This window comes from Cricetulus griseus (genome assembly GCF_003668045.3).
Source record: "Cricetulus griseus strain 17A/GY chromosome 1 unlocalized genomic scaffold, alternate assembly CriGri-PICRH-1.0 chr1_1, whole genome shotgun sequence".
NCBI classification, from domain to species: domain Eukaryota; kingdom Metazoa; phylum Chordata; class Mammalia; order Rodentia; family Cricetidae; genus Cricetulus; species Cricetulus griseus.
Window position 1 is genome coordinate 151,527,184 of NW_023276807.1, and position 18,272 is coordinate 151,545,455.

The 18,272-nt window shown below is 37.7% G+C and overlaps 1 protein-coding gene across 1 annotated transcript in view; it reads right to left on the reverse strand.

Annotated features, from left to right (window-relative positions):
- The window catches only part of LOC100758807 (transmembrane serine protease 11D), a 40,165-nt gene that overhangs the window by 6,815 nt on the left and 15,078 nt on the right, over positions 1 to 18,272 (reverse strand). Inside the window, exons 4-7 of the mRNA XM_027390709.2 lie at positions 17,954 to 18,021; positions 9,380 to 9,534; positions 5,069 to 5,107; positions 2,927 to 3,104 (exon numbers count right to left, since the gene is read on the reverse strand). Of these exons, the coding sequence (XP_027246510.1) occupies positions 2,927 to 3,104; positions 5,069 to 5,107; positions 9,380 to 9,534; positions 17,954 to 18,021 (440 nt within the window). The remainder of the gene's footprint in view (positions 1 to 2,926; positions 3,105 to 5,068; positions 5,108 to 9,379; positions 9,535 to 17,953; positions 18,022 to 18,272) is intronic.

The window sequence follows — 18,272 nt, forward strand, 5'->3', positions numbered from 1 at the left end:
ATTTCTCTTATTGGTTGATGAATAAAACACTGTTTGGCTATTAGAAGTAGGTGGGACTATGAGATGTAGGGAATTCTGGGAAAGGTAGGCAATGAGAGACCACAGATAGATGCCATGTAGAGACCAAGAGGATAGGATACACCAGGCATTCTCTGGTAAGATAAGGTCATACAGAAATACATAGATTTATAGCAATTGGTTAATAATTAAGACAGAGCTAGCCAGTAAGAAGCCCTAGACACTGGCCAACAGTTTTATAATTGATATAAGTCTTTGTGTGCTTATTTGGGGCTAAGAAGGCCAGCAGGACCCGGAAGGACAAGAAACTTTAGCAACACATATGTATGTACTTCATATCAGAAAAATTTCTAAAGATTTATTGATAGTATTCCTTTGTGTTTATGTACTTGTATATGTCTGTGGCATGTTTTCTTTGTGGCAGTGGGAAATCACAGAAACTTAATGTGATGAGATAAAATAACTGCTTATGGTGGACTCATGTGCAGCAGTGGTTCAAACAGATTGAAATTCCCATGATTTGGTGAAAACCATAAAGAAAATACAGTTATAATTCTCTCCATTCATAGTTCAACAAGCAATGGCTCTCTAGTTTGTATGAGGAAAGTCTCTGGGAATAAAATACTAAATAATTATGATTTCTATCCTTTAGGAGTTCAATACACTAGTGGAAGAGTGAAGTATTCTACCAGAAATCAGCAAAGATTACTGAGTAAAGTAACAAATTGTCATGAAAAGTAAAAAAATACCATGAGGAGGTGACAATAGAATCTCAACACATCTTTGTTCCTGGATGTAAGCTGGTACCTGGCCATCCCTCAATAAGTCCCTGCCTATGGTTCTCAATGATAATCAGATCGCTAGAAAGGGTACTAGGACATGGTCCATATAGCTTTTTTAGCTCTGGCACTATGTTTGTGGTGGCAAAATTAGAAGATGTTTCCTGCATGACTTTGGTATTTACTGTTGATACTTGTCATTTTACCTTTCAAGGTAGTGACATCATTTCCTTGGTTTTTGATACCTAGATTCTAACAGAATACAGATCTAATCCTGTTTCTAGTGCATCCTCAATTACAATAATGACTTCTAGGTCCAGGTGTTTATACTTTTGATTTACACACTAAGGGTCTGACTGAAAGCCGATAGTATTGGCATTTCAAGTGACATTGATGACTGAAATGGTCCTATGAATTTTTTCTTTTTTCATTTTGGTTTTTTGAGACAGGGTTTCTTTGGAGTCTATCCTGGCACTAGCTCTGAAAACCAGGCTGGCCTCAAACTCACAGAGATCCGCCTGCCTCTGCCTCCCAAGTGCTGGGATTAAAGGCGTTGGTGGTGACCAACGCCCGACCTATGAATTTTTTCTATCACCTGAAATGCAGCAGCAAGTATGTCTATTTAAACCAGAATCATATGAATTTAGTGGGATCTCTGAAATAAATTTTAAATTTATTCACTAACACTGAGTTATGAAATATCAGCAGAAAGATTTGGAAAAATGTGAGGTTTCCTAGAACCTTCATTCAGAAACTGCATGCTTGTGTTCATGTTTATTTACTCTTCATTTAATAAATGGTCTTGTTTTAAAAAACACTGTAATAAAAGACAGTGCTCTCAGATCTCAATAGCATCTCTTTGGAATTGTTAATATCCCAAAGAATACCAGTATGAACAAATGGGGATATGGAGAGGATAACATTTGAGGGAAAAAAATCAACTTGAGAAGTTTTACAGATGGGGAAACATAAAAAGAGCCAGATGAGAAACATGCTACAAGCCTGAAGCTTAGGATGAATAGTTGCAGAAACAAGTTTGGACTGATTTGAGTGAGGGTGGATTTATGTATATGATAAGGATGCTGTATTCCAATAATTGGAAAAGGATGAAAAAAATAAAAATGGTTAGGGACACACCGGGTTTACTTTTCTGGGTGATTTTTTGAGTTTAGTTTCCCCAAATTTTTAAAGCCTTGGATGTCCAGTACCAACATATGTCTGAGAGTAAGGTTTCATCATGTTGAACATACAAAAATCCTTTTATTAGGAGCAGTGTGAGCTTCACCTTGTACCAACAGAGTCAGTTTGCACAGTTGCTCTCCAACAGCCACTTACCCAAATGTAAGTAATAGCCTGTACCAATTCAAATGTCTGGTTGTAAATGGCTTAATATAACCATTCTGAAGGAGTAGCACTGCTGTTTGTATTTGGTGCTTCTATTGCATTCCATATAGGCATTAAATCAATTTTGGAAAATTAAATTAGTGAGAATTTCTAGGCTCTAGGCTGATCATCAGTCTATTAATAATCTTACTTATTTAATTTGATGGTTATGAATGTTTTATCTGAGTGTATGTGTACTACATACATGTCTGGTGCCTGCAGAAGTCAGAAAAGGGTGTTGGATGCTGTGGAGCTAGAGCCACCATGTGGGTGCTGAAAATTGAACCTGGATTCTCTGAAAGAGCAACAAGTGCTTTTAACCAATGAACTACATCCCCAGCTTGGACCACAACAACTTAACATTTTTTAAAAAATCAATATTATAATCAGTCCTACTAGTAACATCAACACTCAGATAGTAGTGTTGCCCCTAATTTGAAAACAGTGAAGTTAAGTAAATTCTATGAACTATTAGAACAAGGATTTAAATTATGCATGCTAGCATGTGATCTTTTTTTCTTTGCTATGCTGGAACACTGTCATATGAAAAAGAGAACTATCAGCAAATCATTACACCAAAGGAGAAAAGACAATTATGCTTCCATAAATAAAAAAGACAGAGATAATTTCCATTGAATTATTTAGGGGTTAACCCAATTATGTTTAGTCCTGGGAGTAGTGGGTGGAGTCTTCCTGTAGCTGTCTTTCCTAATTATTCCCAGATGGAAGAATAGCTGTGGACTCACCTTCTGAAGCAGTGAGCTGCTGACAGGACCCACAAGTTACTGATCAAGATACCTCCACAGTGGTGGACATTATTGAGCTGTAGACTGACTTGCCAGGGCCAGTCACCTGTTTCGGCTAGAGTGCCTCCAATAACTCTCTCTTCTGACAGTGTTATAAGGTCTGGACGGGCTCCACATTCTTAAAAGAAAAAAAGTATCAACATTCTGGCAAGGGGATGGTTCTTTTCATTTAAAAAATTACTGCGAGGATTCTCCATCATGTATGATTTTTCCACCCTTTTCCTACAATATGCTGGATATTCCAAATTCGTGATTATTTATTTTATTTGAGGCAGGGCCTCATATAGCCCAGGCTAGCTTCAAACTCTCTCTATAGCTGAGAAAGACCTTGAACTACTGATCATCCCAATTTTATCCCCCAAGTGCTGGGATTATAGACATGTATAATCCCTGCATATCTTGTTCAGTATGTTTTATTTTTAGAGTACAGGCATGTATATGGACTGCATTATTGAGTACATTTCTGAACTTAATTGAATAAGGCCATCAAATTCTTGAGCAGTTTCATAATGGTTTGGGATACTTTGTGTGCTAACAAAGGTCAGTGCTGGATATGTCACCACAGGTCCCAAACTCCTGTAAGACTTCCTTTTCCTAGGTACTCAAAATATGACCCATGACCCTATAAAATGATTACTCCTGAAAACTTGTTGGAAATAATGACTTTCAGTCCCACACCATGGAACAAGTCACAAACTATTATTTCAAGGAAAGATGCATGCACATAGTGAAGTTAGAATAAAACCATTGTATCCAAAAGCCCCTCAGTGTCATTGTAGTTCATCATGGATGTTCTAGTCCTCCTTCCCTGGCTAGGTATAAGTAACAGTACCTTTGATAGGAATTGACTATGACAGAGGTTCTAATTTCTAGAATATAGGTTTAGGCCTAGTGATATTACTCAGCTGGCAAAGGAGCCTGCCTCCAAGACTGACAATGTACATTTGATTCCTAAGACCCATAAAATGGAAGGAGAGACCTGACTTCCCTTTATAGTCATGCCATAGCATGTGCATATGGACACACACACACACACTAAAAACATAGTTTAAAAATAGAATATAACTTTATTTAAATATCTTAAGAAACCTACAAACATTTCAGTGACAGAAGTTAAATGGACTGGAATGGGTTAATTTCATCAGTTTTCAACCCAAAGCCTTATAATATTTCTTCTTGTAGTTAGTCTAATGTTTATTAATAATAACAGATGTATATCACTAATAATTTCTATTGCTGGGTTGGTAATTGCTAATTATAAGCATTTGGTTTCTCATAAATTTCCCAATAAAAGAGGATTAGACTTTCATTAAGAGATATACATGAGTATGAGTTCTTTTCTTGCCTTCTCCAAATAAATTCCTTGGTGAATTATTTTATCACAGATTTGTTCAAAATAGTTGTAAATTAAACACAGAACTGAGTAGAAAAATATCTTGGAGTGAAGTACCCTTTAAAATCTCTTAAGTATCTAAAATAAATCAGAAATCCAAATACATGGAACTAATTTCTAACTACATTTGGCTGATCTGAGAAGTAAATTTCATGTTTCTAGTTCTATGCCTGTCCTCTTAGTCTAAAAGTGTATACTGAGTGGCATTGGAACATGACTTTCCCTTCAAGTTATAGGCTTCAAACTGACAATACATTTTACAATTTATTACCTTATGATTAGTCCAAATCCACAACAAAGCAAGGTACTCTGGTAGTTCAAAATCTACATGAATGTTGTCATCAAACATAATTTACAACTCTACAGAAACACTGCTTTAGAACCACACCAACAAAACTTCCCTGAACTGCCAAGAAAATTGCCTGGAGCTTGGGGTTGAGCACCAAGTGGATTATACTCAACTGTGCTTCCATTCTTGTTTTTTTTTTCCCAGAAGAAGGAGAAATTTACATAAACATTAGGACATCAGTGTGAAGAGCAATTCCTGCTTTCTACAAGAACCCTGCAGAGGGAACTCAGAATGAAGGCACCAAGTTCACAAATAAGGCTTTGGCAGAGAGCTCCAAAAGACTTGGATTTTAAGTCCTTAAAATTCTATAAATACTTGCAGAATAATTAAAAAAACTTACCTTGAGTCAAAAAATTTTCTGTATCCTGGTCAGTGAGTGCTAATGTTAAAAAAGAAAGAGTGAGAATAAGATCAACAAAATAGAAGCTGAAAATCATTTCACCTTGATTTCATGAAGCTCAGTGCTAAGGCAACCGGAAACACAGTCACTGGGAGGGTTAGCTGAAATTCAGATTCCCAGGCTCCACCTCAAGCCTTTGGAAAGAACTTCTGAGTCATGTGCCCTAGAAATCTCTCTTTGCAACCTCATCCTAGTTTGTTGTTGCACACAAACTGTTGGAAGTTTGTGCTTACATCCTTCATGAAATATTTACCAGGTGCTTGTAGTAGACATAAGCCATGGACCTAGAGACATTTTAAGGCTAGAAGGACCAACTGACAATATTGGTGATGAGATATGTGGGAGGGAACAAATTCAAAAGTCACCCATTTCTCTTAGCAAAAGAAAGGCTTAAGCAGTCATTAGGATTCAATATATTATCACATAGAAGCTAATTGCTCATTTTTCAAATATACCTGTGAGTAGACATTGGTGTATGCATGTATTACTTTACTAATGTTATACTATGTGCTGTTTCTTCAAGAGCTAGCAAAACAGAGGCTCTTTCAACATGTTATTTACAGATTGATACCAGCCAAGGAATTATTATGGATGAAAAGTAAAGTGGAGGAAAGGGTAATGATACCAGGAGAGTCATAGATGTCATCACAAAGGACATAACATTTGCACTGTACTTTGAAACTCTGAGGAATAGTCCATGAGGACTAGAAGGAAAAAGACATTCTGAATGGAAGGTGAGATAGCATCTGTGCTCCAGGATGTAAGATGTATGTTGTGCAATAGTCAGTAGACTACTACACGTATTGCTTACGGGATGTTGGGAGTGCCAGGCAAGACAACGTCAGCTTTGTGTAGTGACAGTAGACAACGTCAGCTTTGAGTAGTGACAGTCTGTGTGCTCTATTTCCAGGTTTGTCTTCAGAGCAGTTTTCTAAGACAGGTCTTATAGTCATTTCAAACTCAGTATGAGCATGTTTTATCAATAATTTGATATATTTCATCAATCAGTAAGAAATACTATACTTATAGGCAGTTAGAAATGACCTAAAGTTTCCCTTTTCTCATTTTCATTTCTTTGAAAGAGCCTCATCCTCTTTGATACTCCATACTTTTATTGTTTGACACTTATCAAACAACAGTTTGATACCTTCAAATAGTTATGATACCTTCAAACTGATTTCCATTTATAGCACTGAAACTATGTCAGGTTATTGTCTGCCAGACTTGAAAATTTTTAGTGGGCCATCTATCTTCTTATTTTCAATAAAATGAAACCAAAGTTCATAAGATAGGATTTCATACTTTGAAAACTTTAAAATAGTTCATGCAAAATGATACTCAGTTTCATAAGGTTTGTGCATTTTATTTGCTTTTGTAAGCATCAGTAGGGCCAAGTCATCCTATTGGAAGCAGAAAAACAAACAAACAAACAAATAATAACCAATAACTTTTCTTCCTTCTTTGACTAAGGAAGACTTGAGTTTGAATCCTAACTGCCAACATATTGACCCTCTGATCCTGGGTCCTTATCTATGCTTTCTAGATGGGAGTGAAAGAAGCTACAGGATATCCGTCAGTTCTTGTTTCATTATTCTGTCAAAGCATTGTGTTAGAGTACTTGCTTTTTCTCCATCTCTCCCTCTCAGATAAAGCTTCTTCTTTCCATGTTTCAGGTTTTGGAGACCCTTCTCACGTTTATGTAGAAAAGTTATGTCTTAATTACTATTACCATTATGGAAAATGGTTAGGAGGTCTTTCAGAAAGAAAGACTGGAAATAGAACTACCATATGATTCAGCTATCCCCTGCTGGGTAATCAGTCAGTTGTCAACGTGATATGACACCTCACGTGTATTGTGGAACTGCTCAAAATGGTCAAAATGTTGTTTAGGTATGTTTTCTACAACTGTGATAAATACTGTGACCAAAAGTACCCTTAGAGGAAAAGGTTTGCTTTGGCTTACAGCTCCCAGGTGATATTCCATCACTGAGGGAAGTCAGGTCACAAGCTTAAGACAGAAACCTGGAGGTAGGAATAAAGCCAAGGCAACACAGGAATGCTGCTTACTGGTTTGTTCATGGCTTGCACAGCCTATATTCTCAGATTATCTGGAACCAAGGTTGACACCACCTACAAAGGACTGGGCTCTTCCACATCAATTATTAATAAAAAAATATAACCCACTGGCTTGCTCACAGGCCTATCTTGTCAGAGAACTTTTTCAATTGAGGTTCCTCTTCCCAAATGACTCCAGCTTGTGTCAAATTAGCTTGGAAAATTGACCCATTATCAACTTGACACACTCAACAACCAACTTTCCTTTCTTAGCTCCCTCTGAACCCTGAGGAAACACTTGCCAGAAGATTTCACTTTAGTGATCCTGGCTTCTTATTAATAACAGTTAATCCTTCACTTGCAGCTAAACTAGAATCACAGATTTTTATTTCAAAGCATTGAATGGTCCCAACAGAGTCTATACGGGCCTCTTAAATTTCCCTCTGAAACTTCACAAGCCATGCCACTGTCATCTGCATTAATTTTAGCATTATCTTGTGAGTTCCCATAATAGCTCACTATGCTCTGACCAATCAATGGCTTTTCTAGCCTAAAGTTCCAAAGTCCTAACACAGTTTGCCCAAACTAATCTCAGGTCTACCACAGAAATATCCTATGAATCTTCTGTCAATATTTGTATTAATTAGGTTTCTATTGCTGTGATAAAACACCATGATCAAGAGTAATGTGTGTGTGTGTGTGTGTGTGTGTGTGTGTGTGTGTGTGTGTGTGTGTGTGTGTGCGCGCGCGCGCGCGCGCGCGCGCGTTTGGGGCAACACCATATCACAATCTACCACTGTGAGAAGTCGGGGCAGGAACCTGGAGGCAGGACCTGAAGCAGTGGCCAGGAAGGAGTGCTGCTTACTGACTGTCTCCACCTGACTTGCTCAATTTGTTTTTGTTTATTTCTTAATACACTCCATGACCACTTGCCCAATGCTACCAACCCAAACAGCAGGCTGGGTCCTCTCATATCAATCATAAACAAAAGAAAATGACCCACAGTCTTGCCTACAGGCTGATATTATAGAAACATTTTCTCAGTTGAGTTTCCTCCTCTCAGATGACCTTAGCTTGTGTCAAATAGACAAAATCTAGCCAACACAATGACCAGCAGTAATTTGCAAATTTACAGGGAAAAGTGGAATATTATGTAGCAATAAAACAACAGAATTCTGTCATTTTAAACAATATAGAACACAAAGACATTGTATAGTAAGAATAAGTCAGGGACAAATAACAAATACTTGTTTCACTTGGATGTGGAAACTGAAACATTAAACTTGAAGAAGTAGGGAGTAGGGTAGTTTTTATCTGCACCTATAAAGGGTGTCTTGGATCAAAGAATGGGGAGGGGATGGAGAATGCATTGGCAGGTAAGTATGGGTAGGAAGGGTCGCTTTTCATGTTCTACAGTTGTCATGAACTATGGTTGACAGCAATTAATGAATATTTAAAAAATACTTAGCATAGAAGACTTTAACTGTCCCCCAAACAAAGAACTGTTGAATGTCTGAAGTAATAGACATTCTGGTTTCTCTGATCTAATCATTGCATAGTGTAGACATGTACTGAAATGCTTCTGTACCCTGTATATAGATCTTGTGACCGCATGTCAATTAAAATAGGTTTTAAGCAAGTTATGTATTTGCAGGTTTTGTCATAATAAATTTTATAGGATAAAAAAGCATTTTTAACATGTTTTATGCAGATTGGAGCTATCAGTCAGGAATTATATTCCCATTTTACAAAGATAAAACTGAAGCCATAAGTCCTTTTAAATTCCAACCTCTAAAATTCATTCCTATTGGAATAGTCTTAACTTACCTAATCAATTTCAGAAAGAAAATTAATATGTTTTCTTTATCATGTTGTGTCATTCTATACAGGGCTCAAAACAGTAGAAAAAGTTAAAATATATTGCCCTCATGTGGACACTAGGAAATAGATCTCGTCCCATGTTGTAATTATTGCATTTAAGAAGAAAATCAAACCTTGAAAACATTTCTAACTAGTAAAAAAGAAAATCCTAGAATGTTTTATGTTAGAGAACTGTCTATTACATTTAGAATTGTAGTAGTTTTGATAGTTCAAATACAAATAATGAGGTGGGATTCTCATTTAATGAATATGTGAATTTGAGTGAGTAAAATTAAAAGATATATTAAAATGAAAAGTCATAGAAATGATACTTGCATGTTATCTCATTAGAAGGGGCTATTTCCAAGCTTCCAGAGTTACTCAGTATTCGTAGCACAGACTGAATTCTGTTTTTCATGACTCTTCTATTGATGCGTTTACTAGATCGAAATTTCATGACAGCATCTGCGATCACACCATTCCCTTCTTTCCTGCAAGTAATCAGAAACAGACACTTTGATACCTTTGTGTTGTTTATATGCTCTTTTTTTTTTTTTTTTGGTTTTTCGAGATAGGGTTTCGGGTTTCTCTGTGTAGCTTTGGAGCCTATCCTGGCACTTGCTCTGGAGACCAGGCTGGCCTTGAACTCACAGAGGTCCGCCTGCCTCTTCCTCTCGAGTGCTGCGATTAAAGGTGTGTGCCACCAACACCCGGCTATATGCTCTTCTTGATTAAACCTTCTTAAAAGAATTCATTTGGGAACATAGCTGCATAACAATGGACACTAAATGATACAGCCCAATGCTATTTCCCAAATTTGGTTTCAACACAACTCACCATAATCATCATACAGAATAGTATTTTGAAATCAGAATGCTACCAACATGGGACTTTTCATAAACTATTTAGGTTTCTTAATACACTAATTCCAAAAATCTTACTGTTTTAACTGGGTTTCTGTGATGATTAGAAATTTATATAGAAGTTTTAGAAAGATTGCATGGAAAGCATTAGCTGTTATTAGACTTTACCAAGTTGAGAAAAATATTTATTGTCTTAACAAACTTAAAAATTGATGAGCATCCAAATTGATTTGTGTTAAAACATCAAGTTAATTTTCTGTTACACAAAACCTTTCATCTGACCACAGCAACAAATTTATAGTCATATGTTAAGATTTTATTTCTGTTTTGATTGATCCTAGAGACTAATTTTTCACAATGAACCACATATCAAAACCTAGATAAATTCTACTTTATTTCATACCAATAATGTTAGTTCATTTTGGGCCTCCAAAATGCCAGTACTGGTGACAATCTCCTAAACAGGTCTCTGACTGGGTAAGCAGAGGGACTGTTATTAGATAAACAGAAGCCTAAATTCAGCATTCCTCAGGAATTTTGTAAGGTAGATTTCCATTCATCATGAAAACCATTACCTCCTTTATCCACCACAAAAGTCAACTACTCTAGTTCTCAAACAACTTATACCAGATCCAAGACTCCTACTCTGCTGACCAGCATGTAAAATTGGGCTGAAAAATCAAAAATACCAATGACAGTTTATACTGGAGAGGATGCAGAGAAAGAGAACACTCCTCCACTGCTGGTGGGAGTGCCAACTTGTACAGCCACTGTGGAAATCAGTATGGCGACTCCTCAAGAAAATGGGAATGAGTCTACCACAAGATCCAGCAATTCCACTCCTAGGCATATACCCAAAAGAAGCACATTCATATAACAAGGACATATGTTCAACCATGTTCATAGCAGCATTATTTGTAATAGCCAGAAACTGGAAGCAGCCTAGATGCCCCTCAACCGAAGAATGGATAGAGAAATTGTGGTACATTTACACAATGGAGTACTACTCAGCAGAAAAAAAACAATGGAATCTTGAAATTTGCAGGAAAATGGATGAAACTCGAAGATGCCATTTTGAGTGAGGTAACTCAATCACAAAAAGACAAACATGATATGTACTCACTCATATGTTGACCTGCTTTATGATACACAGTAGTGACCATGCTTTATCAGAGCTGTTTTTAATGATGTTGCTCAGAATGGTTTCCTCCCAGATGATGACTGAGTAACTAATTAAAAAAAAATGGTGCCAAGTACCACAAGAGTAACAGAACTGTGCTGTCTTCTGGGATTTTGTTTTTTACTTTGTTGTTGTTGTTGTTTGTTTTTGTTTTTTTAAAATGGAGTGTGCTGGATGTCTCTACAATTTTGTTCAAAGGACTACAGAACCTAGAAAACTGTTGCTGCTATTGATGCATAACATATAGCCATTATTGCTCTTTTTATATAAATATAAATATATACATATATATGTAAGCCAAAATAAAATAAAATAAAATAAAATTTCAGAATAAAATTGGACTGATTTTCTGAGAAGTTAATGTTCTCTGTCCCCCAGACAGCAGTTTGATCTTATCCCAGAAAACCTTTCTTTCTACTGTGGAGTGATCCAGTTTCGTGGTCTCATTGCATCCTCACTTACAAATAATTAACATCATAAGCCACCTCCACCATCTGGTGTTGGCTTGTGTACTGTCTAGTTTTATGCCAACTTGTCACAAGCTATAGGCATCTGTGAGCAGGGAAACTTGATTGAGAAAATGCTTCCAGAAGATCAGGCTGTAGGAAAGCCTGTAGGTTAATTTCTAAATTTGTTATTTATGGGGGAGGGTCCAGCCCATTGTGGGTGGTAACACCCCTGACTTGGGGGGGGTCCTATGTTCTATAAGAAAATAGGCTTAGAGAGCCAGAATCACCATGTGATCTCAGCAAGAGAGGACGTATGCCATCGGCGTTCTCTATAAGTCTTTATAAATTATATAGATTCGTAGTTATGGTTGATAATTAAGACTGAGCTAGCAAGTAAGAAATATTTGTCATTGGCCAGCAGTATTGTACCTAATATAAATCTCTGTATGTTATTTGCGGGTCCTAATATGGCGATGGAACTCAGGGGGCTGGTGGAAAGAGTTATCGTTACAAGCCATGATGAGCAAGCTAGTAAGCAGCACTCCTCTATGGCCTCTGTATCAGCTCCTACATTCAGGTTCATGTGCAGTTTCAGTTCCTGCCATGATTTCCCTCAGTGAACATTAATGTGGAAGTGTAAGCCAAGTAAGCCCTTTCCTACCCAGGTTGTTTTTTGTTATGGTGTTTCATCACAACAATAGTAACCTGACCAGGACAGTTTGCTTCTGTTTGGAAAAAGGGCAGTAGGCAAATTTGGCTTGAGGTCTTTCATATACCTCTTGGTTTCCTTGGCCCATATCAAATGCCACTTCAAATAGTACATTTACCATCTGTCCCAGGAACTAATTTAGTATATTTTTTAACAAGTAAAAACAAAATCTTCTGGTGCTAGGACGACTCTAAGTTTCAGTAATTAGCTGTGATGAAATTTCACTGTTGCCTCTCTCATGATTGGCCAATTTAGATGGAGCAATAGACAATAGAACAATTACAATTTATATGATGTTAAATCTAAGCAATTTTAAAAATGTTATGCAAATGTTAGATAAAATGGTATGAATCTATTTCAGATTCAAGACTAAGATCATGTGATAGTGAGGAAAATTTCTAGTGTCAAAAACAATCTGTTATGTTATATATTCTGGAATATTTAATAGGCTTCCATTTAACAATTGCATAGCAGCTAGGTTTTGGGTGAGTGAAACATATGGAGTGGGCATTTAGATTTAAAACAACTGAACTCTAGTGTAAGCATGAATTAAAGAGAAGTAAAAACCTGCTCATCATAAAGAAAAGGTTTAACTCTTTCAAAGGCGTAGTTTGGAAAATTAGGAATCATGAGCCTGGCTATATAACATTTGTGTTTGTATTAATACTACCTGTGTATTCTCAGAATCTTTAAGGTATTAACAAGCTGAAGTAAGAAGGGACAAAGAAGCACTTTGAAGTGCTCAACACAGTATCACCAGTGGAGAAGTACATTTGAAGTGATTAAGGATATAAAAGAAAGAATTATAATAATGAGAACAATAGAAAATTTTTATTCCCCATCCCAAAGGAGGCATGTGGAATGTTGTGGTTCATACCTGTAGTCACAGCACTCTGAAATTTAAGGCAGGAGAATTGAATGAGTCTGAGGCCATCCTGAGCTGTAAAGTAACACTTTATCTCAACAAAACAGAAAAAGAACAAACAAACAAACAAAAGACACCCAGTAAAGCTTTCTGATAAAACAATCACCAACCAACTAAACAGACAAAAAACCTTCAGTGAAGTAACAGCTTTATAAGTCTTTACAAAGAATGTTGGTCAAAGTTAAAGATATTCAGTTAAATGAGAGGTGGATATGAAGAAGTTACAGAGTCTAACAACAGATGAAGAATGAACATGATCAAACAGACATTAAGAGAAAAAGGAAAGTTCAACATATACTGAAATAATGCTAAAGAGAGCAGACAAAAGATAGCAACTATAGAGTAAATTGGGAGCACGGGAAGAGAGGGGAGGGGCCTAGGAGAATGAGAAGGGGAGACGAAGAGGGATGCCGAGGACATGAGGGAGCAGAAAGTATGAGTCAGGGGAAGAATATATGATAACAAAAATGGAGATATCATAATAGAGGGAGACATTTTTGGTTTACAGAGAAATCAGGCACTAGGGAAATGTATGGAGATCTACAAAGATGACACCAGTTAACTATCTCAGCAATGGAGGAGAGACCTTAAATGCCCTCCCCTGATTATGAAATTGATGACTGATTTATATGCCTTCATCCAGCAGCTGGTGGAAGTAGAAGCAGACACCCATAACTAATCACCGAACTGAACTGGAACCCAGATGCAGAGAAGGACCAGTGAAGAGCACAGAGGTCCAGACCAGGCTGGTGAAACCCACAGAAACAGCTTACCTGAACATCTGGGAACTCTTGCTCCCCTGTCTGATAGCTGGAATACCAGCATGGGACTGATCCAGACTCAAGGAACATGGGTTTCTGTGAGGAAACCTCAGGAATCTATGGGACCTCCTGTAGAAGCCCAGTATTTATCCCTAGCATAGGTGTGGACTTTGGGAGCCCATTCCATATAGAGGAATACTCCCTGAGCCAAGACACATGGGGGTGGGCCTAGGCCCTATCCCAAAGATACGAAAGACTCTGATGACACCCTATGGAAGGCCTCACCATCCAGGGGAAGCAGAAAAGATATGTGACAGATAAGGTTTTAGTTGGGGGGGGGGTAGGGGAGGACGGGTGGGAGAAGGGAGATGGGATTGTCTTGTAAAACAATACTGTTTCTAATTCAAATAAAAACGGTTGAAAAAAAGAAAGCAACTGTAATATTAGGAAAAACAGTAAGAATTATCCAAAATTCAACACTCCTCCATTGCTGGTGGGAGTGCAAACTTGTACAGCCACTTTGGAAATCAGTATGGTGGTTTCTCAGGAAAATGGGAATCAGTCTACCTCAAGATCCAGCAATTCCTCTCTTAGGCATATACCCAAAGAATGCTCATTCATACAATAAGGATATATGTTAACCTATGTTCATCGCAGCATTATATCTAATAGCCAGAACCTGGAAGCAACCTAGCTGCCCCTCAACTGAAGAATGGATAGAGAAAATGTGGTACATTTACACAATGGAGTACTCAGTGGGGGAAAAAACAATGGAATCTTGAAATTTGCAGGAGAATGGATGGAACTAGAAGAAACCATCCTGAGTGAGGTAACCCAGTCACAAAAAGACAAATATTGTATGTACTTACTCATATATGGATTTTAGACATAGAGCAAAGTATTACCAGCCTACAATCCGCACTGCTAGAGGAGCTAGGAAACAAAGAGGACCCCAAGAGAAGATTGCACGGTCCCTCGAGGAAGGAGATGGGGACAAGAACCCCTGAGCAAATTGGGAGCATGGGGGGCTAGAGGATGGAGGTGGGAAAGGGAGAGGGGGAAATTAAGGGGGGAGGAGAACAGGAGGACTGAGTCAGGGGAGGAATAGAGGACAAGAAATGAGATGCTTGATAGAGGGAAACAATACAGATTTGGAGAGAGGTCTGGCACAGGGGAAGTGTTAGGGGATCCACAGGGATGACCCCAACTAAGAATCTAGGTAGTGTTTGAGAGGCTGCCTTTGATGCCCTTCCCCTATAATGAGATTGATGACCACCTTGGTTACCATTCCTAGAGCCTTCATCCAGTAGCGGATCAAAGCACAAACAGGCACCCGCAGCTAAACACTGAGCCATACTCATGGAATCCAGTTGCAGTGAGGGAGGAGGAATGAGCAAAGGAGCCAAGACAGTGCTGGAGAAACCCGCAGAAACAGTTGACCTGACCTAGTGAGAGCATGGAGACCTTAGTTGTAAAGCTGGGGAACCAGCATTGGACCTAACCAAGCCCTCTGAATGTGGGTGCCAACTAGGAGGCCAAGATAGTCTATGGTACCTCTAACAGTGGAGCCAGTGTTTATCTCTAGAGCACAAATGGACTTTGAGAGCCAGTTCTCTATGGAAGGATACTATTGCAGCTCAGATACATGAAGGAGGGCCTGGGCCCTCCCCCAAATGCTGTGATGGACTTTGATGGTCCCCCATGGAAGGCCTCACTATCTTTGGGGAGGGGGTGAGTTGGTGGTTGGTGTGGAGCATGGGAGGATGGGAGGGTGAGGGAATGGGGGAATGGATATGTAAATAAGATTGCTTCTAAAATTAAAAAAAGAATTATCCCAAATTCGTAAATACTTGAAGTCTCTGATCACAATGAATCTGAAGCACACTAAACAAAAGAAAATAAGAATTCCAGGACATAATAGAACTAAATTCAGAGACCAAGAAATGATTCTTCTAACAAAAAATAGAGAAAAGACTAGCTAAACATGAAGAGGAAATGAAAGAAGTTGACTGTGACTTCTTCACAGAAAGATAGATAGTATGTCACAAAATATTGTAGGTGCTGAAAAATCACTACTATTTTAAAATCCATGTGAAGGCCAAGAAGGTATCATAGGCTACCTGTATTCCCAGTTCCTGGGAAGCAGAGAGAAGGAGCCCCAGTCCAAGATGACTAGACAGACCAACTTGAAAAGCAAGTCCAAGACCAGAAAGAGATCCTCTGTGTAAAAGGTGGACAATGATCAAAGAGGACATTTGGTGCCACCCTTAGATTTTCATATACACACTCATACATGCTCACATACACCTACACAAACATGTGCCTATGCACATACATACCTGCACACCGCACTCACACATCTGTAAAAGGAAATAAAGTGTAACTAGAACATCACTGATAATAATGAAACAAGACTATCAAATTCCCTGTATCATTTTGAAGGAAGATAGGGAATTATTTCAGTTCTTGTTCATATTTTATTAATATTCACTAAAATAGGACAACTAGAATAGAAAACCCCTAAATAGTAGAAGAAAAAAAGAAGAAAAACACAGTCACTCATAATAAAGTAAGTCAGTAGGACAAAGAATGATAAGCAGGGGTAAAGAATATGAAAGATTATAAAATAAAACCAAAGGTATATGTTATTACAATAAATGAAAGTTGACTAAATGTACTTAGAAAGGGTAAAATAGGTTAGAGAGTACACAAATATCAATATGGTTCAGGTAGTCATAGAAAAAATATGTAATCTAGAATGACATACACAGTTTGAAAATAAGCGAATAAAGATATATTTAGTAAATAAAACCCACAGTGATCATGAAGCCACTGAAACGAGAGAATGTGAACTATGATATGTGGCTCACAGTGCACACACACATTCAACATGTGAAGACCATACTAGAGCTAGCAAAGGAAATGGAGAGATTATCTAGATAGGTAACAGGAAAATCATGGCTGTGAAGAGTTCTAAGAGACAGTGAATGATATTTCAAGGACAAGCTAACAATGCCAAATGGTGCGCAGAGGTCTAGGAGTAGAACTAAGGTGATTTTCTTGGATTTTGTGATTTGGATGCTGTTGATGAAATTGGAAAGAATACCTTGTATTTTGGAGTGTGGTCAGAAGACAGACTTCAGTGGATTAGTTGGAAGTGGGGAGTTAATGGCCTTTTCTACCTACCCCTTTAGTGTTGGCTTAAAACTTTGAGTATTACAAACTAGTACAGACACAACAAATTACCCAAAGGAATGCTCATTGAACAGATAGAAATATGTTTGGTACTCTTCCCATAGTTTCCTCCTCACCTCTAATTCCTCATCAAAACTCAATTTAACCATAATTCTGCTTTTTGTGATGTTAATTTGAGGAATAATTCATGTACCCTTTTTGCACATTAAGGAATTTTCATATTGCCACATGAAGGATTGAGCAATGTGGGCATTTAAGACATTTCTGGGAACATTGCTCAGTGTGAATGTTTTCATTGGAAGAGCCTTTTTTGTCATATCACATGGAGTAGCAGATTCCCAAAGGCTGCATGTTGCCACTCCTGCTATTAGTTCACTTCAGACTTGTCATGGATCTTTACTACAATGTCATCCTTTTATTATGACATTCTGTGAAAATGAAGCCCAAAACTTACTTGTGGTGTTGGCATGGTGTGCTGATCTCAGATGAATACATCTCAAGTTTGTTCAACTCAAGGAGGCACTGTTTACATAGACTGCTTTATGATACCCAGTGGATTTACACAATAGCATGGCCCTGTTACTGTCCCCTCACACCAGCTTTTCTTGTACCCATCCAGAATGCAGTGATATGATTATTTATATCAATAGCAAAATAGACACAGCATTTCACTTCATTTTTTAAGCTGGCCCATTTTCTTAGTATTTATATTTTCATCTTATTATAACAGTTACGTGAATATGCCTTTTAATATCTATAGTGTAAACAGAAGTCAAACAGACTATATTGCATCTTTGCAAATATGCCTTTTGATATTCTTTTACTTACCTCAGTTTGACAACATGTGTTCTGATAAACTCACTTCTTAAATTTGATTCTCGGAATGCGTCAGTAATCTGTAGAAAGAAAATGGGTAAATAACCTCACTGTAATTGCAGTCTCTCCTTCCTATTTTAATGACTATAACATGGAACTTATATGATGAGAAGTAGAAATCTATCAGGTGAGGTCTGGTCAGTTTTAACACAGATAACATAGAATTAATACAGGCAGATAGTGTAACCTTCTGATGTGGTTCCTATTTATTTCACAGCTATTAAGCAGAGATGGTCTGGACAGGGCATGCCTTCAATACAAGTCACTCTAA